This window comes from Bombus pascuorum, chromosome 16 (assembly GCF_905332965.1).
Source record: "Bombus pascuorum chromosome 16, iyBomPasc1.1, whole genome shotgun sequence".
Lineage (NCBI taxonomy): Eukaryota > Metazoa > Arthropoda > Insecta > Hymenoptera > Apidae > Bombus > Bombus pascuorum.
In genome coordinates, this window is record NC_083503.1 from 2884512 (window position 1) to 2904834 (window position 20323).

The 20323-nt window shown below is 39.8% G+C and overlaps 1 protein-coding gene and 1 long non-coding RNA gene across 2 annotated transcripts; both read right to left on the reverse strand.

Annotated features, from left to right (window-relative positions):
* Window positions 1-2969: 2969 nt before the first annotated feature.
* On the reverse strand, window positions 2970-4559 carry LOC132915056 (glucose dehydrogenase [FAD, quinone]-like). Its single transcript, XM_060974689.1, has one exon. The coding sequence runs from the start codon at window positions 4476-4478 to the stop codon at window positions 2991-2993; it is 1488 nt and encodes a 495-aa protein (XP_060830672.1). The 5' UTR covers window positions 4479-4559; the 3' UTR covers window positions 2970-2990.
* A 567-nt stretch (window positions 4560-5126) lies between these two features.
* LOC132915057 (uncharacterized) lies at window positions 5127-7513 on the reverse strand. The gene is made up of 3 exons (XR_009659769.1): window positions 7480-7513; window positions 5746-5955; window positions 5127-5244 (listed from the first exon to the last, which is right to left on the reverse strand). It is a non-coding gene; the product is annotated as an uncharacterized LOC132915057 (long non-coding RNA).
* Between the last annotated feature and the right edge of the window lie 12810 nt (window positions 7514-20323).

Consider the following 20323-nt stretch of genomic DNA (forward strand, 5'->3'; position numbering starts at 1 on the left):
GAATATCGCCCCACGTGTTACCTAGCTCTTCACCTAAAACGAAAGTCGGTTCTCTGGCTATCTGCAATTCTATGGGTTCCGAACATGTCCTTAACGCGTTCCTAGCTTCGACCATCGACATACCACACAGCCTACGCCTACAAACTTGAATGATCTCGTCACCGATTCGAAACTACTTCGATTCGGCTGCTACTTCATTTGCATCCATCTTCAAAATCACGCTTGGAGATACTAAGGAACCTTTCGACGTTCCACCGTCGCATCTTTCTAGCGTACTCGTGCTAGGTCTTGTTTGTTCAACTGTACAGTTCGAAAACCTCATCACAACCGTCCGTGTTGTCTCCATCTGACGCTACCGCGGTTAACTTGAACGCCCCAATTTTCAAATACCGACCCGCTCGCATTAAAGTTATGAGGTGGATAGGACGTGACAGGTACCAAAGAAACACTCAGTTTAAACAGTATATTTATTAGCAATAATCGCCTTCGACAATTTAAATAGAACTCGCGATTACAATTGATGATTCGCGCTTCTTGGTTACCGATCGACTGTTACCGATCGAATGTTACCGATCGAGTTAAGATAGCGACTGAGCAGAATGCGCACTATAAGTTAAGATGATGACTGCTCAAGATACGTCGAGGAACTGTGTTTTCTGTGACGATGATGCTGCAGAGGAAAACTGTGATGGGTGAGTCCAAGGATACGAGATCATTGGATTCGTAAAGGAAAGTTTTCGTTAGAAAAGTGAGGGAAATGGACGTCGCTGTTAATTGGTTAATCTACTAGGTTGGTAGGTAAGGAAGGATGCTAATCGCATTCGAATAAGTTGCTAGCGACAAGCATCATATGCTGAGCATCCCTTAGGAAAAGCACTCAGAGGGGCCACAGTGATAATAAGAACCGATATCAAACATCACATACATAGTCAAATTAATCAGGAACATGTTCAAGGAACCACCGTTACAATACAAACTAACAGCAATTACTTCCAAATATCGGCAGTATATGCACCACCATGACACAAAATGACAATATAAAAATGGGAAGAGTATTTTCAATTCTTAGCTGACAAATACATTGCACCAGGAGACTTCAATGGAAATCACACGCTATGGAGCTCAAAAATTATCATACCTTGAGGTAGAACACTGAAAATATTTTAGAACTAGTAATCTCAACATATTATCCACAAGAAAACCAACATACTGGTGGACAGATTTAAACAAAATACCTGATTTGTTTGATTTTGCAGTTATAAAAGGACTAAACTAATTAAAAATAACACTCAATCTTGAGCTTAGCTGATCATACACTGATATTAATAGAATACACAAGCAAACCAATACTTTACAGCAATCCAAAGTCGCTTTGCAATAAAACACCAAATGGCAAACATTTAAAGAACTAATTTTGAGCAAAATCAACTGTAGTATTGCACTAAAAGCACCCAAACACATTGAACAGGCAGTAACATTGACAGCAATTATACAAGAAACAGCATGGGCAGCTACTAATTATGAACTAAACAACAAGCAAGCAAAAATAATTCCAACAGACAACCTTGACAAAATCAAAGCAAAATGGCAAGAACATAGAACACGTGCAAACAAAAAACATCTAAACAAACTCGCAAAGAAAATAAAAAGTAAAATAAAAGATCATAATAATAACGAATTCTTCAAATTCATAGAGACACTCGCTGCACAAGAAAATGCCAACTACACTCTATGGAAAGCCACGAACAAAATAGATTAGCCAATAAAACTAATCGCAGCAATCAGAAAAACACAGAATACATAGGCCAAAAGCAACGAAGAGCAAGCTGAAGAATTTTCCAACCATCTTTGTAACACAATTACTCCATATAATAGTAACAACAGTAATTGTCGTTCAGACGAAGATGCATAAAATACTAGTACCCCAACTAACAAACATTACACCATACCTAATACAACACCACAAGAAATTAGAATCATAATCGAGAAAAGACAAAACAATAAGGCAGCAGGAATCCTAACCAATGGTAAAATCTTGAAAGACCTTCCTCCAAAAGCAATACGTTTAATCACAATAATATTCAATACAATTTTAAGAATCCATTACTTTCCTAATCTATGGAAGCTAGCACAGATCATAAAGTTACCTAAGCCAGGCAAAGACCCACACCAAACTGCATTTTACAGACCAATATCACTACTTCCTATGGTTTCCAAAATTCTAGAAAAAATAATATATGATCGCCAAAAACCAACAATAAAGAAAGAAGAATTAATGTCAGATCACCAATGTGGATTCAGAAACAAACACGATAGAGCAAATGCACAGGCTTGTCAACGAAATTTGTCAAAGGAATCGCTTCAACTCATGACAAGTCCTAGCATGACAGTCGAAACTGGCAAATATCTGCAGGTGTCTGCAATTTCTTCGAACGACTCGAATGGACATCTTCACCTTTGTCACCATTAAATGCTTCTAATGCGTCTTCGACGTCCTTAAAACTCAATATTCAAGCCAATATGTGCTTTTTCATAGTATTTTTCACGATGCTCCTCGCACGCTTCTCCTGCGTTGTTTTACGCGCGGACCATCCTCCTTGACAACCCTGGCAACCTTCTCCTTCTCAACTAACGACTGCCTGTTAATTCGTCTTTCTCCTTTAAGCATCCCTTTGTCTTTTCTCATAGCTCCGGCACTGTAACATGGTTCCTACAACATGGTTTATGGTTCACCCGATATTTCATAGACAATCCGTCCACGATACTACATTTAAGTTCTGAATTCCAACGGCAATGTAAGAAATGAACCAGAACACATAAAGGTATGTAACAGGTGAAGTCGTACAACTCCTACTTCTTGAAGTGTTTGTTCTTTGATAAGTTCGTAACGTAATATAGAATAGGAATTTATAATTACAAGTGTCTACTGTGTAATAAACAGTAGCAGCCGCTTTAAGTTAATTTACATGAACAGCTACTCACTCTGCGTCCTATTTCATCAACCAATCCGCTTTTATCATATCGGCACTCTTCTCTGCGATCATGACAATCGGGGCATTGGTATTACCACTGATTATGTTTGGCATAATCGAGCCATCTATCACTCGAAGTCCGGTGACTCCGTAAACTCGAAGCCGAGGGTCTACTACAGCTGTTGGATCCGAATTAGGTCCCATCTTGCAAGTACCCACTGGATGAAATAGAGTCGTGGCATAGAATCTGATCGCGCACTCCCAGTATGGATCGGTATACATGGAAATATTCTTGCAGCCAGGATATGGTACCGGTATAAATTTGCTTCCATAACGTTTAAGTGGTGCAGTTTTACTCATCTCGACCACAAACTTAATTCCTTCTACCATCGTCGCCACATCTTCCGGGCTTTCGAAATAGTTGGGATAAATCAACGGATGATCGAAGGGATTGTTGCTTCGAAGCTTGATAACACCTCTACTTTTCGGTCTTATGAGCGTAGGAAGCACGGTCCATGCGTCCCTACCGATGAAATTCCCGTATACAGAATTGTAGAATTCTGTGGTTAGACCGTGAATTATTTTAAAAACTTTGCCGCCGTCGGTGTTCATACCCCATGGCACAAAAACCAATTGCATGTCTGGGAAATCATCCGAGGCATTCGCGTATTTGGTATTGATAAAACCTAGTGCTTCGACTCCTCCTAAGAGTGTTAATGGGCCAGTTCCGGTTAAGGCGTATTCTAGCATATATCGAATATTATACAACTTGCTTTCTACCAACGATATATTTTCATGTAGCAAGAACGTAATGCCTCCCGCAAATATGTGATCTTGAAGATTATAACCCACACTTAAATTCTGAATCACTGGTATCCCGTGTTCCGCTAAGTGTTCTTCAGGTCCTATTCCAGACAGCATCAGTAATTGAGGGCTATTGATAGATCCTGCGGAAAGTATCACCTCTTTGTTGGCACGAACGCGCAGCGTCCTTCCGTCTCTAAGGAACTCTACACCGTAAGCCCTCTTTGACGACGGATCTATTAAAATTTTCGTAACATGTGCTTGCATAGCGACGTGTAAATTCTTACGCGCGCTGATCGGCCGCAGGAAGGACTTCGCCGTGGAACACCGGCTCCCATGACTAACGGTCCCCTGAGGAAACATAAAGCCAGTCTGCCGTTCTCCATTAACGTCTCTATTCTCGTAACCCATTTCTTCTGCTGCTTGAAGGAACGCATTGCCCAATGGACCCTGCCATTGTGATTCGTTGATAGTTAGGTAACCCCCCGTCGAATGATACGCAGTCTTGGCGTAGTTCTGATTCTGATTGTCTTCCGATTTTTTGAAATAACTTAGGACGTCTTTGTAGGACCATCCTGGATTGCCTAGTTGTTCCCAGATGTCGTAATCTTTTTTGTTACCACGAACATACATCATGTAGTTTATCGTGCTGCTGCCTCCCATAACTTTACCACGTGGCCACAGGCAACGACCCTCGTTCATCGCTGTAGGCAGAATTTGCAATAAAGTACATGAAAGGCGATGCGAATAATTCGTAATCGATTATTAATGCTGGTTGGTGATTGATCCGAGTTTATATCTCTTTGGGTTTGACGATAAGATCATTCGCCGATTAACGTTTGTGGGTTAACGTTAGAACTACATAAATGTACCTAAATATTCTATATATAGGTCAGTATAATTCAAACAATATTAGTTAAGCTAAATATATCTATACAATTATTTAACTATTTAAGCAAAAATACATGTATACATGTATGTTTCTATTAATGTTAAAAATGAAAAATTTTCCCCACTCATATATACATAAAAGATATAACTTAGAAAACACGAAGCTGGCACCCCGCTACGGGTAGCCGTCCACATGCTATATTTATTTTATTTTATTTTTTTATTTACCAATGAGATATAACACTTTATCAAATGTCCTACAGGACAAATTGTAAAAACCAAAAATAAAATAAAAAGAAAAAAAACGTATATGTACGTATATATATACGTATTGGGTAATTCTGGTATTAGTATTTATTAGTATCTAGTATTAAGTTATGCATGCGCTAGCATTCCTAGATATTACCTCTACAGTGATTTCTACTGGGTTCCGTCGTGTATTTCCAGTCGATCTCGGTGAGCTGCAGATTAGCAGCAGTAACAGGAATATCATATATAATGCTTCCATCGCCACCTGCTTCCAAGAGAAGTACGTTCCAGTCTTCTATCTCGGACAACCGATTCGCTATAACAATTCCTGTAAACATGTAAATTGGCAGAACATTATAGAACATAAGTAAGAAAACATCAATCTACTTAAATATTAGAAATACTTTTATTTCAAAAATATCATCGACAAAGGAAAAATATTTAATCTATACCACAAAACTAATTTCCTGATAAACCTGGAATATGTTCCCATAATATATAATTTATACGATATTTATAATGTAATACATATTTAAAACGTATTATAAAATAAACTTAAATTACGTTTATATGCAGGAAGGGTGGTTAAAATTTCGTTGTCAATATCTACCACAAAGTACGTCATTAATATACTACATAATAGATGGAGCGACTAAAGAAAGGGTACATTGGATGATCGAGATGTGTATATTGTTAGATTTGTGTGTTACTCTATTATATGGATAATAAAGCGCTCCTTCTCCCGTGCAAACACACAGGTAGTGCTTCTTTCTTATATTTTCATTTCGTTTATGGTGTAATTTTCTATCGATATTATGAAAAAACGTACCTGCAGTACCACCGCCTACGATTATGAAATCGTAAGATGGCATTAGTGATTCGGAAGGAAGATTCTTCGAAGAATAATTAACGAACAAATATATTATGTATAGCGATACGCTTAGTAAAATGGAAACCGTCGATCTGACTTGTACTGGGAATCCTCCTACAATATTGCGGATGACATCCATTTTATACGTCTCCGATCTTCTTTATCGAACTGCAACATTAAGATATAACAGCTTACCAAATATCTTTCATAAACTTCTGCAAGAGGCCACTCGTGGCAATTTCGCGAGTTCTCCCACTGACTATAGCATGCAAAAAACCCTTGTTGCGTAACAACATGTACTGCTATATTTGGCAAGCTGCTAAATTCTCGCGCATAATGTTATTCAGACTAGAAAGGTCAAAATTTCTTAGACTTATGAACGTGTAAAGCTACAAATCAGCATAAAAAGAAATGGAATTTTATATATAATAAAACGTGTAGGATATCTCTGCGTGACAAACAATTAGTAATATGCACATTTGGGTGATGTTAGCACGTCTTTAAATTAATATCTATAGGATACATATCATATATAAAAAATATATCAGTTCAAAAAATTGTTCCTATAAAATTGATCCTCTTCCTCTTAGAGAGAAAAATCGTGTCTTTGATAAGTGAAAATGTACTATAACTGGTAAGTAAAGGAAATTGGATCTGGAAACATCTGGAATTAACTACATCTGTAATTAACTACACAGATTAATTCTGAAGCATGAATGTATCGAAGAAATTCGTTGGGCAGCATCCATATGCAACGTATTAAGCATTAAGTAACCTTGAACATAATGTTACGTAAACCTTCACCCGGGCATGCTACATTTTTGACGCCTATTTATTTCGACAGATATATTTATTAATTTATTCATTATAGTTATTTACTGACATCTGGTTATTACATTGATGATTTACTTTTCTCCAACACATAGTAACAGAATAAGTATTCTTTTATAGTAATTATTCCACAAAAGGTACACATCACCGATTTGAATGACATTGAAACAAAGTTTCAAGATGGACATGCTAAGCAATATTTTCGTATACCTATAGACGTCGCTTGGCCTTTGTTTCCAAGCCATTGGCACAAAAATTCAATTACATTTAGGTTATGATTACATGGAATGTAATCCAATGTAATCCTTCCCCGTGGAATAGGCAACCACACTTTCATATAGAATAAATTAAACAGAACTCACTAGTGAGAGAGATAACTATTTTTAATATTATACGAATAAAAAAAGAGAAATCAACGGCTTATGGATTGGGCTGCATTAATAACAGTTCTCACAAAATAATATTTGATAAACTGACTGATTCATGGAATACTGCCCTTAATACCGACCTTCAATTAGTCAAAAGTGTAGCATATATACCTTCATTTATTGAGAAATTGTTTAAAGAGGAAAAACTTATAAAATGAATTATTAAATAAGACACATTAAACATAAATTTCTTTCTATCTTGAAAATTAATGTCGAGTGACCGGTGTATGTAGATGCAGTAAAAAGTTGCCCAGAATGTTTGTTGTGATGAAATGTTTCGGTATGTTGTTATTGTTGTATTCTATTCTCTATTTGGCATGTACACAAATAGAGAATAAGAGTATCAGATATTGGAAAACCTATAACATATACGTGAATGTTATGTCTTACAATGTAGAATATCAGAAAAATCGAAAATTTTGAGTATACGTACGTGGGTTGAACCTTAAACGTAAGAGGGTGCACCGATCAAGCGCAAAGCAAGGAGGCAAATGCTACTTTGCTAACGATCCCTTGAATACTCGTTTCTAATTAACTATTCTGCTTCTATTCATCATTTATCCTATTGTCATCTGTTTTATTCGTAGTTTATATGTAACAAAGAACATATAAATATACATCAAATAAATATATGTGACTCAGTCAAGTGTGTGTTAAGAAATGCGCTGCTCACAAATGTCAGCGAAAAAGTACAAGTATTAATTAAAATAACTTTGCATACTGATTATATTAAAGAAAGTTTTGAATAAATTGTGTTACATTCTGGAACATTCACCGGATGTGTACCATTTAATTTTGTTAAATCTCATTCTGTTGCAGATACTAAGGTGATTTTCAACTCTTTCAAGGTCAATGTATTTTTTTTCTAAATTCTACGTCATAGCCGATAAAAAGCACAATCCAATGATCTGTCATAAGGTGATCCTGAGTTAATCTTGTACCTGAAAATCAGATAAAGTATGGAGTGTAATTGTATCTGCTTTCTGAGTCGGAAATTCCCGTTACGATTATAATAATCGACACCACGAACAGGTCGATCTCCTTATTTGTTTGTTATGTAATAAAACTGTAGTCTACAGTTCTATAATATATATATATATTTACAATTACTTACAACACTTGTCGCGTAGACTGTAGTGATGATGATATCCTGTTATTGATCAGAAGATGATTGCCTTCGTCGTGATGGAAAGTACAGTAGTTGACTACTAGAATGTTGAAAGAATAGAACAGTATTTGACTCGATTTGATATATTGAAGAACAATACTTGACTTGACTGCCCGAAGATTTGAGGACCAGTAGTTGACTTAACTGTCCGAAAATTTATTGAACAGTAATAAACCCGTCTCGTACTATGAAGGAGCAAAGTTCGGTGTGGGATGTGCCTTTTTGAGGTAAGAACGCGGATTCGTTGTTCACACTTTTCGGTAGAAAAGTGAGGGTAACGATCTACGATGCTCATTGGTTATAGCCAATGGTAATAAATAATTTTGAGGAGAAGTTGTCCCCCAGATGTGGGTCGTGAGTGTCTTTCGTGTCCTTGCTACCGTCGTCTTAATTCGTGTCGTGCTACACAAATGTCAGCTAGAAAATACAATTATTAGTTAAAATAACTCTACATGATGATTGTATCATAGAATGTTTTGAATAAATTATGTTACATTTTGAGGGATTCACGGGATGTGTACCATTTAATTTTGTTATATCTCATTCTGTGGCAAATACTTGTACCTGTATAATTGTATCACTTGCTTTTAATGTTTCTGTCTACAGTTTTCTCCACTCACTTTTAATTGTGTTCTCGAGTTCATCAGCGGATATCGTTCGCGTTGTAGCTTCTGTCAATAAAGTAGATACAAATTGACCTTACCGGCGGAGTGTTGTTTCCAAAATACTTTTATGATAATAATTGCTTATGAAAGTAAAAAATGTTCGTCAAAAAGTTTATTTAAATAATTGTTATAGCACCTTAAAGTTTATTTTTTCTGTATATAAAACACATGTTTTCTTTAAATCCGCCAAAATTTTTGATTTCACACTATTTTCTGCCTTGTTTTTAGTTCATCGAGAAGAAAAATATATAGTAATTTAAGCCTCTTTCGGTTTTTTGTTTCAGTCAAGAATTACGAGGTGGATTTTATAATAATATTTTTTATAATATAATATTTTTAGTTATAATATTCTTTTTCTGAAAAAAAAATTTTTTTGTATTCGTTAAATATATACAAAACCATATTTCAAAATTCAATAACTTCATTTCTTTCTTTCCCTTCTAAAAAAATCACAAAAAGACGCTGTTTTGGAACATTCTAATTCAAGACACCCACCTTAAGTAATAGGACGATCGTTTGAGAATTACTGTATATTACTAATCTTTCGAGCTACACAAGTTGGAATTAAAAATAACATAAAGAACTAACATTTCATACTTCGATAAACAATCACAATATACATACGCAATACGCGGTATACGTCGATAAACAAAACACAAGTTTCCTCACAAAAGTTAAAAAACACGAAGACTGCCATGTGATCTCGATGTTAATGTAATCAAATAGCCAATTTAACCTTCAAACTCATTTCAGAATCCAATTGAACGTTTGTGAGCCTAAACTTGTTAAACTTTAATTATCAAAACGATATTTTATAAAGCAAATGCAATTACTACGACAAATTATAAAATATAGTCTGAAATACCGGCCGAGTATCGCATTCGTTTACCCTTAATCGAATCAATGCCGCGTAAATTCCATGAAATCGTTTCAAATCCAAAGTTATGTACAGAGCTGTGAAAGGCAGTAATACGACTGTGCTTTACCCTAAAATTGCATTGCTCAAGTTTCTTCGCGTCGTCATTTGACGTACACCACGTGTCACGTATTAATATCTGCTATTTTAGCAATCTTATTTATTACCATCTTATCTCATTTTTACCAACAGAAAACAGGTAAAAGAAGAAAACTGCTATGACATCCTGAAATTAACACTGTGTTTACAGGACCCGCCAAATTGACGGATTTCAAACTTCGAAATGAAATACCCCAAAAACCAATTTTAACCATTTTGCATCGTGAATTAATCATTTCATCCAAAGAATTTATACATACAATTATTTTTTCGTAAGCTTCTTAATTTTTTAAATTTGTACGTAGTATATCTATTTCTAAGAAATCCGTCAAATTGACGGGCTGGCTAATTTCATATATGTTTGCCCAATCCTTATATGTTTGCTTTATTTGTAAAAGTTTCAGTTATTGTAGACAGTCTCCGCTTATTGTAAGTATTTATAGTAATTCTCTACACATTATTTCTTTAGCAATCATTCTAATAAATCCGTCTTTTGATCAAAAAGATGTATGCTACCTTTAATTTCTCAATGACAAAGTTTTCCGTCTGTAACGTATAATATCAAAACATTATGAGCTCAGAATATGCGGTTCGTTGAAAATAAAGATATTATGAGGTTTAGTGTGAAACAAAAAAAATTGTTTCATTTTAAGAACGAAATGATAGCACACTCTGTTAATATGTTTAGAAACTGTTCAGTAGTTCATGATTTATCAACGAGTAAAGGTTATAGTACAATATTATATAAATTTGTAAGTGTGGCACGCGCGTAAAACAAATATGCCTGGCCTTTCCCGCTCCCCACAGTGCGCCGCGGTGACGCTCCAGTTTTACGTATAGGAATGCGATGTCGGTGGTCAGGAGAGAGACCAAGCCCTCCGACCTTGGCATCGCAGAAATGAGACCGAGGAGAGCGGTTACAGGTGCTCTCATATTCGAGGTCGCGGGCCAGGACGCTAACAGCAAAGCGTCGCGACTGGCCGAAAAGATGGTGGCTGGTCTTCGAGACTTCCCCGCCAAGGTCACCGTACCGCGGAAGATGGCGAAGTTGAGGGTGACCGGGCTGGAGGATTCAATCACCCCGGAGGTGGTGGCAGCCGCCGTCGCCGAGGCGGGGGGCTGCCAGGCCGCGGAAGTCAGCGTGGGCGTTATACGCGCCGCTCTCCGGGGCCTCGGTTCGGTGTGGCTGCGTTGCCCACTGACAGCGGCAAGGAAAATCGGCGGCAGCAGCGGCGGGGGAAGAGACGCTCCAGGAGGCAAGCTCCACATAGGATGGTCAGCGGCGGGGGAAGAGACGCTCCAGGAGGCAAGCTCCACATAGGATGGTCAGCGGCGGGGGAAGAGACGCTCCAGGAGGCAAGCTCCACATAGGATGGTCAGCGGCGAGAGTCACCCCTCTCCCGGCACGTCAACTCCGGTGCTACAAGTGCCTGGAGACGGGCCACATGCGCCGGGACTGCCCGTCAGCGGTTGACCGGTCGGATCGTTGCTACCGGTGCGGCATGGAAGGGCATCGTGCAAGGGACTGCCTGGCGCGGGTACCTAAATGCCCGGTATGCGCGGACTTTTGACTGCCCGCGTCGCACCGGCTGGGATCTCCAGCGTGTACGCCACCGGCCCGCACGGGGAGGACCGTACAAGAGATAAAGCCCGCTCCTGACGAAGGCGGTGACGCGACGGCGAATAAAGAGACGAAACCGTTGACCGGCCCCACGTAGGCCAGAAGAGACAAAGAGGAGGTCGGTCGTGACGACTGCTAGGAGAACGGTCCGGAGGAGGCCATGGAAACGGAGCCTTTTCCGACGTAAACGGAAGGAGAAGAGGTGCAGTGTAACATCAACCACGCCCGCCGGGCTCAGGACTTAATGCTTCAGAGCCTGGTGGAGAGGAGGATCGGCCTGGCAGTGGTGGCGGAGCCGTATAGCATCCCAGATGCGTCACGAGGCGCTGGGGACCTGCTCGGCTCGGTCGCCATACTCTGGAACAGGATCGCGGGGAACCTCTCCTGCTCAATGATCGAGCAAGGACGGGGCTTTGTGACCGTGAAATGGGGTGACCTAGTGCTGGTCGGCGTCTACGTGTCGCCTAACATCAGCAGGGTGGAATACGCCTCATTCCTGGACGGTCTCGCGGCTTGCGTGAGACGTCTGGGCGCCAATCCGTCGCTGATCCTTGGAGACTTCAACGCTCACTCCACGGCGTGGGGTTCCCTCAGGACCAATGGAAGGGGGAGCTCTGTGCAGGACTGGGCGGCTGCGCTCGACCTCCAGCTTATCAATCGGGGATCGTCCAGCACGTGCGTGGCGTGGCGCGGCGAGTCCATAGTGGACCTCACGTGGGCAAACCCTGCCGCTTCCGGCCGTGTCTCGGGGTGGGAGGTGTTGGCCGAGGAAACACTCTCGGACCACCTCTATATCAGAATAGACGTGACAGTCAGTGGCGCGGGAGGCGACCGTTTGTTCGGGTCGTGCGGGCCCGAAGGCTCATCGGTTAGAGGAAGAAGGAATTTCCCGCGGTGGGCGGCGACTCACCGCGACGAGGATGAAGAAACGGAGGCGGAGGCAGCCCGCCTGAAGCGCGACTTGCAAGCGATCTGCGATTCGTGTATGCCGCGGTCCGGAGCCCCACGCCGCGCTCGGGCGATGTATTGGTGGTCTGAGGAGATCGCTCATCTCCGCGAGGCGTGCATCCGCGCCCGATGCCGTTATACCAGATCCCGGCGTAGGCGACAAGGGGATGAAGCCACGGTGGCTTATTTGTACGACGCCTACCGCGAAGCGCGGAGGCCTCTGCAACGAGTCATCAAGGAGGCGAAGAGACGAGCCTGGGATGAGCATCTGGCCACCCTCGATTCCAATCCCTGGGGACGCCCGTACAGACTAGTGCTGAACAAGCTCCGTCCTTGGGCGCCCCCCACGACGGAGAACATGGACATATCGAGAAGATCGGAGCGCGGTAGTCCCCGGGTCCCGACGGGGTTCCGGCCCGTGTGTGGAACGTGGTCGCCGGAGTCTTGGCCCCAAGGCTGAGAACTCTGTTTGACAGATGCCTGTCACGGTGTAGTGGTGTCTCACAAGGTTCGGTACTGGGCCCGTTGCTGTGGGACATCGCGTATGACACGGTACTTCGGGCACCGATGCCCCCGGACTCGGTGCTGACGTGTTACGCCGACGACACGTTGGTGCTGGTATGGGGATCGACATGGGGCAGGACCGTCCGTCTGACGGAATTGGCGATCGCCTGCGCGGTCGCCGCGATCAAAGGGTTGGGGCTGGAGGTATCCCCCGAGAAGTCTGAGGCGGTGTGGTTTTGCCGAAAGGCCAATTACGGGACGCCTCCGACGGACTATCGCCTGAGGTTGGTGGGGGCAGAGATCGGAGTCGGGACCAGTATGACATATTTGGACCTGACTCTCGACAGCCACTGGACATTTTACAATTATAATTGTAAAACATGGTAGATCGAAATAAATCGAGACGCCTTATTCCAGACAAGATAACCAACATCGTCCGATCACTAAGAGCTATACCTCTTTCGTTAAAGTTTCCATGCCTGTATGTACGACCATGATCAACATTGGCGCTTACGCTATCATGAACGTAGTTCACATTCCATCACATAAGTTCCATATTCACATGTGCTATTTTGATTGAATTTTGATTGATAATTCCTATGTTTGCTAAGTAGGCTGCTAGGTTGTGTTGGTTCGTGTCATACTTTGTTCCAAGCGGGAACTTGCTGGATATCTTCACTGATGAGTTCACTAGCAGATCCTGGACGAAACACTCTTTTTCGTCTTAATTCCTCCACATCTTTTCTTCTCTCACTCCTATTTCAAAATCTCACAAGAATTCTAACTGAATTATTACTAATTATTCTAACTAAGAATATTAGCTGAATGACAAATCATAGATGCTGGGGACAAGTACGTGAACTGCTATTGTGTAAACGACTTGATTGTATGAACCAACTTGTCCCCCAACAGATTCATATAAACGAAGTTCTATTGTATTGCAAAATTACTTATTATGTACAAAAAAAAAACATTTCATATAAAATTCTAATGTATTATGTGTCTTTAAATGTTGGTGATCAGTTTTGGAGTTTCTGATCTCGCACGGGGTAATATAAACACGACCACACCTCCAGAAACAGTACAGCGTGACAATTTCTCCTCATAGGTCAAAATACACGCATTTTTGCACGTGCCCTGAGTGGCATGATGATTAGGCGGAGACCAGTGAGCGCACTATCACCGTCCAGGAATGTGTTCCGTCCTCGACTTGACCGTCCAGGAATGTGCAAATTCGACAGTTACAAGTATCGCAACGTTGTTGCGAGACGAGTCTGGTAGATTTTAAAAAGGTAAAGGTTAAATTTTCCGGTGCGTCCAGCAGGTAAGTAGATAGGAGAGCAATTAAGGAGGGAAGTGTCGGTAAATTAACTAAGTCGTGACCGTCGGTAACGCGAATTCACAAGTTTTTTGTTACGAGTTGCACACGTTTTGAGTAAGTCGCGCGTGTATGGCAAATACCTGTAAAAAGTAGGAAGATAATAGGCCGGAATTCGTGGGATAGTGTGATCCTAATATCAAAACAGTGTAAGACTTCTTTTTCAATTTAATTTATTAATCTGTATTCCTCTATGTACAAGACTGCGCCTGCTAAATAATCCTTCCTATGATACAAGATAGAAGTCCATTTACTAGTAAAATTGCATTTCACCATCAAACTCACGCAATACATTGCAATCAATTTTTTTAACCATAATAGATTAAAAAAAGAGAGACAAAACGAAAGAACAATGCAGATTATTATTTACAAAAATAATTGATCAATTATCGATCGATTAATTATTGGACAATTCATCTCCGCATTTTTACAAAGGGAAAGAAATACAAATTCAAGATAATCATTCTTTCTTTGTACTGCTTTCAATCAATATAATGAACATAACCTGTGAATTAGGCAATAGTCAATTCATTATTAATTATGTACAAGTAATTATTATTGAATAAAGAATTAATGAAGGAATACAAAAATTTTTCGTGGTTATTTCATAATGACAACCCATCAATCAATCGACGAATACGGAATGACTAATTAATTAATCATCGGTACTAATTGTAAGGTCTTTTTGTTAATTTTTTTTTTTTTAAATAGTTTATTTAGCCAATATTTGATTTTTTGTACATTTTTGAGATTCACAATAAACAATGAATTTGAGTATAGTGTGTTTAGGCAAAAGTACCGATACGCGTCGGTACGACGTAGCCATGGTCTAATATGTGTCGTGGATTTTCGGTTTTTGCGTTTATTTTTTTGTTTCTTGGGTTTAAGTCGCATTGGTGCGTGATTTTTGTGTATTCTTGTGTGTGTTGTATTTTGTCCTGAAACTTGGCCGCAAAACAGGACTCCTCGGTGTATTACTTTTATGCGTTGTGGGATTTTGGGGGGGGGGGATGAGAGGAAAGGAGAGGGGGGTGTTAAATTATATTATTTACAATGATTACAGTATTTACATATTTACAGTACTTACATCTAGGTTACACGGTGGTAGGAATGGTTTTTTGTCGAATTGGTAGTTTTCACTTATATTTTCTTATGGGTTTGGAATCCACCAATATTTTTTTGTGTTTTTTCTGTGTTTGTCTTTAGTGTCTTTTTGAGGGAGGGCCATGTTGTACCTCCACCTGGTGTCTGCAGTCAGTCCGTTTAAGTTTTCCTCGTAGAGTATTGTCTTTATCCCTACTTTTCTTTTTATGTGGAAAATTATCGGGATATTGTTTTGGTCTTGGAGGTAATTTTTTTCGTCTAGGTATAGGAACGCTTCTGGGGGAATGTAGCCTGTTGTCATTGTATTTTTGTAATATAGTACGTTTGGGTATAAGCCGCTGAAGATTAGGCTGTTTTCTTTTATTTTTGACGCTTGTGCGAAATGATTTCTTGCTAGTTTTAGTATGTGACAGTCAATGCGGTGAATGTTGGCTAGGTCGTAGATTTTTTTGTTTTTTATATATTTTTTGTATCCGCTCTGTTCGGATCTGTACGCATTTTGGCAAGCTCTAATGCATTTTCTTTCGAAAACGCGGATTCTCTCCATTAGCGATGCTGGTATGTTGTACCAGATTGGGCAACCGTATGTTATAATTGGTCTAATTAGAGCTTGGTAGCATAATGTTTTTACATTGCTCTTGAGATGTTTCGAGTAAAATAGTCTTTTTGCTCTCCAGAATGCTTTATTGGCCTTGGCGAGTTGGGTTTCTATGTGTTGTTTGTAATTTAGTTTGTCATCTATGTTTATGCCTAGGTACTTTACGCAGTTTTTGTGTGGTATGATTGACTCTTCGGATGACTTTTCTTTTAATAGGAAATTTTTGCAGTGTTTTCTTTCTGCTGGGCCGATTTCGCTGGTTTTGGGTTTGAACAGTATGCTTTCGCATTTGTTTGCGTTGATTCTTAGTTTCCATGTGTGGTAGTAATCATTGATTTTGTCGAATAGTTCTTGGAGGTCTGTGTTTATTGTTTTAGTTTTGCGGCCTGTTACGTAGATGATTAGGTCGTCTGCGAAGGCTATGGAGCGTTTGTGGGTAGATTTGTTCATGTCAAACAGGTTTAATATGTCACTGTTGTATATGTTGAAGAGTAGCGGGGAGTTTACAGTTCCTTGTTGGAGTCCGTTTTTTATGGTGAATTCTTTGTTCGATGTATGAGAACCCTCGGTCATTAGGAATGTTCTGTTTGTGATCATGTCCCATACTATTTTGATTAAGTATCTCGGGAAGTTTTTTTTTATTAATTTATAAATGAGGCCTGTGATCCAGACTGTGTCGAAGGCTTTTTCGAGATCTATTAAGCAGGCGGCTACTCGTTGTTTTGCGTTTAGTGCCCAGCAGATGTCTGACGTGAGTTTGTTTGTCGCGTGTAGTGTGGAGTGTTTGTGTCGGAAGCCAAATTGGTTTTCTGGTATAATGTTTTTTTTTTTGCAGAATGTAGTTAGGGGGTTATTGATGACTACTTCAAATACTTTGCTTATGTTGGGGAGGAGACTTATTGGTCGTAGGTTTGTGAGTGATGAGCCGTCTTTATTTTTTTTTGTGATTGCTATTATTTTGGCTTTTTTCCACTTTTTCGGGAAGTATGCGTTGTTTAGCGCATTGTTGAATATTACTGTGTAGTACCATTTTATTTTGTTTGGTAGGTGCTTAAGTGAGATGTTCGGGATGCCGTCGAAGCCGGAGGATTTTTTATTATTTAGCTTGGCGAAGATTTTGTTTAGTTGGTTATAATTTGTAAAGTAATTTATTTCTGTTTCTGGTTATTTGGGATTGTCTGAGGTGTTTTCGTTTGAGAACGTGCAGACTGTTTTGTTTAACGTTATGTCTTGTTCTATTTCGTTTTTGAGTTTGTTCGTTTCTGCGATGATGATTCTGTTTAATTCTTCTCGGCCCATGTGTTCGTTTTGGGTGCGTGTTTTGGAGAAGTGGGTGCCTATGATGTCTAGTTTTTCTGTTGTTTTAGTTATTATGAAGTTATTCTCGGTGTCTTTGCTGGTGTTGTGTATCTCTATACCTGCTTCTTGGATGAGGGGAGCTTTCTCTGGAGGCAATTTGAGCGGAGTGCTGGGGTTTTGTTCTTTCGGTCTGAAGATTTGATTTATTTGTGGGAACATGTTGGCTGAGTCGTTTTTGGAGATATTTTTTATTTTGTTTGTCCAGTAGAGGTTTATAGAGTTTGCGAATTCTTGTTTCTGTTGTAATTTTATTTTGTGTAGTAGGTATTTTAAGTATTCTAATTCCTCTCTTTTGTCGTAAGAGTAGTTGTGTTTTATATTGTTTATTTTGGAGAGTATGTAGCTTTTGTCTCGTTGTAGTTCTTTTATTTTGTTGTTGATATATGGATCGCAAGAGTTTTTTTGTTTGAAGGTTGGGACGGATTTTTGGAGTGCGCTTTGTATGTGTTTTTCGATTTCGTCTATGTATGTGTCGATTTGTCTGTTTGTTAGGTTGACGTTGTTGTAGATATTTAGGTCGCATTTCTGTTCGAGTAGTTTTTGGAATTTTTTCCAGTTTGTCTTTTTGTAGTTGTACTTGGGGGTTTCGGTTTGTGTTTCAAGTGTTAGGTAGTCGGATGTGTTTTTGTTTATCTGTAAGAGTATGGCTTTATGGTCGCTGTCGTAGTCTAGGGTTTTGAGCGTGTTATTTGGTCGTAAGTTTTGGATTTTTAGTCGTGCATCTGTTAGGCATATGTCGAGGTATGAGCCTCCTTTTGGGTAGGAGGGTAGCTCGGAGCTGTAAAGGTTTGTTTTGTAGTGTATGCTTTTATTGTCTAGCCAGTTTCTGATGAAGTTTCCTCTCGTATTGTTTAGTGGGTTTTTCCAGCTTGTGTGTTTTGCGTTAAGGTCGCCGGTTATTATGTGGAAGTTTTCTTGTTTGTCGAGCTGTAAAAGTTCGAAGAGGTTATTGAATTCCTCGTTAAATTCTTTTTCGTTTCCGTAGGTTGCGTAGGCTGCAGTGATGAGTAAGTTTTCCTTTTTGTTTATTTTTATTTTTATGGTTGTCGTCTCCAGGGTTTTAAAACTTGTTATTTTGTCGTTTTGGATTTCTTTGAATTTCAGGGGGTTTTTTATGAGGATTGCCGTTCCTCCTCCTTGGATAGCGTTTGGTCTGTCGTGTCTTATTATGGAGTAGTTTTTGAAGGATACTTTGTGTCTTTTGTTCAGTTTTGTTTCTGAGATGAGTACGATGTCGGGGGTTTCTTTGTTTATTAGGGTTAGCATACTGTATCTTTTTTGGTTTGAGATTAGAGAGTTTGCATTTATTGCAATTATTTTCAGGTGTTTTAAATCTAATTTGGATGTTTTATGCTGTGTTTGTTGGTTTGGTGTGTTTTGGCTAATTGTCGACTGCGATATCTAAGGAGTTGAAGATGGTGTTAAACCTGTCTTCGTGCGATGACATTGCATTTTTTAATTCGTTGAGTTGTATTTGTTGTTGATTTAGTGCTTGGATGATACTTTTTTTAAAATCTTCGAAAGCGTTTAATATTATTTGTTGAGGGATGAACTCGGTTGTAATTGGGATTTGGTTTGTCCGCGAATCTAGTTTTGGGTTTATTGTGTGTGGGGGGTTTTCGATTTCCTGCTTAGGTCTTGCTTGTTGTTTCACTGCGTCCGAGAACTTTAGTTCTGGGGTGTATTTTCGGCTTATCGGGTCTAGTCATTTGATTTTTGTTTCTTTGTCTTTTTTAATTTTTTCTGAAAGTTTTTGGCGCAGCTCTATGATTTTGGGGCACCCTTTGTATGACGCGGGGTGTCCGTAGCTTTTGCAGTTGACGCAGAATATTTTATCCTTTGTGATTGAATCGTCTTTTTTTATTTTGCACTCGCCTGGGCCATGGGGCTCGGTGCATTTTACACAGCGGTAGATTAGGTTGCAGTTTTGTGCTGTGTGGCCTAATCGTTGGCATTTGTGGCATTGGGTAATGTCATTTTTTCTTATTTTTTCCCACGTTATTTTGTAGTAGCTTAGTCTATTTATTTTTTGTAATTTCACGACGTTGCTATTGGGGGATACCTGTACTATGTATATTGGGAGCAGTCTGTTACTTTCCCTTGATTTTCTTGTCGAGAAGCGTGATACTTTCGTAAACTGTATGTCGTCTATTTTTAATGCTTGTAAGTCTTCTAGTATTTCTGTCTCTGTGAGGTTAATGTCTAGTCCTTTTAATAGGTACGTCTGTTGTTTTTGTGCTTTTGGTGTGTATGTGTAGAATGTTGTGTTGGTTGTTATCAGTAATTCTTTTGCTTTAATGTAGTCGTTTAGATTATGTAGGTATAGAGCGTGTTTGTTCGCGTGTATTCTGTTGATGTGAAAGTTTCTGATTTTGAGAGCGTCTTGTAAGAGAGCAATGGTGTCTTTTGGGTCTTGATGCGTTATGTTGATTGGCGGGGGCCTGTTACCTTTTGTGGGTGAGGGGGCGTCCTGTTGTTCCTCTGTAGGGTGGTTGGTGGGCTGTTCCTGTTGTGCTTGTTCCCTCGGTGCCTTTGTCGGTGGGGGTTGCTCTTTTGGTTTGATCAGATGAGTATGTTGATTTTGTGGTGTCGGCGGCCTCCTAGGTGGAGCGAGGGGGCTGTTTGTTCGTGTGTCGTTTGATTTTTCTTGGGTGTGTGGTGTTCCCACTGTGGACGTAGTCCTCCTGTTTGCTTTGATTCGCATTTCATTGTTCTTCCTTCTTATGGCTTCCACGATCGCATTTTGTATTGTTGATTCTTTTGTTGACGTTGCTTGAGTGTGATTCTGTTGTTGTGGTAAGGTGGTTTCCTGTGTTTGTAACACTTCAAATCTGTTTTTTGTTGGTATCACTGGTGAGGGAGGACTTCTTGTAGTTTTCATGTTTTTGCTTTCTTTGACGGTGGTATCTTGTGTATT

Coding starts and splice junctions, on each gene's coding strand:
- LOC132915056 (XM_060974689.1), bottom strand. CDS start 4,478: ATGAACGAGGGTCGTTGCCTGTGGCCACGTGGTAAAGTTATGGGAGGC.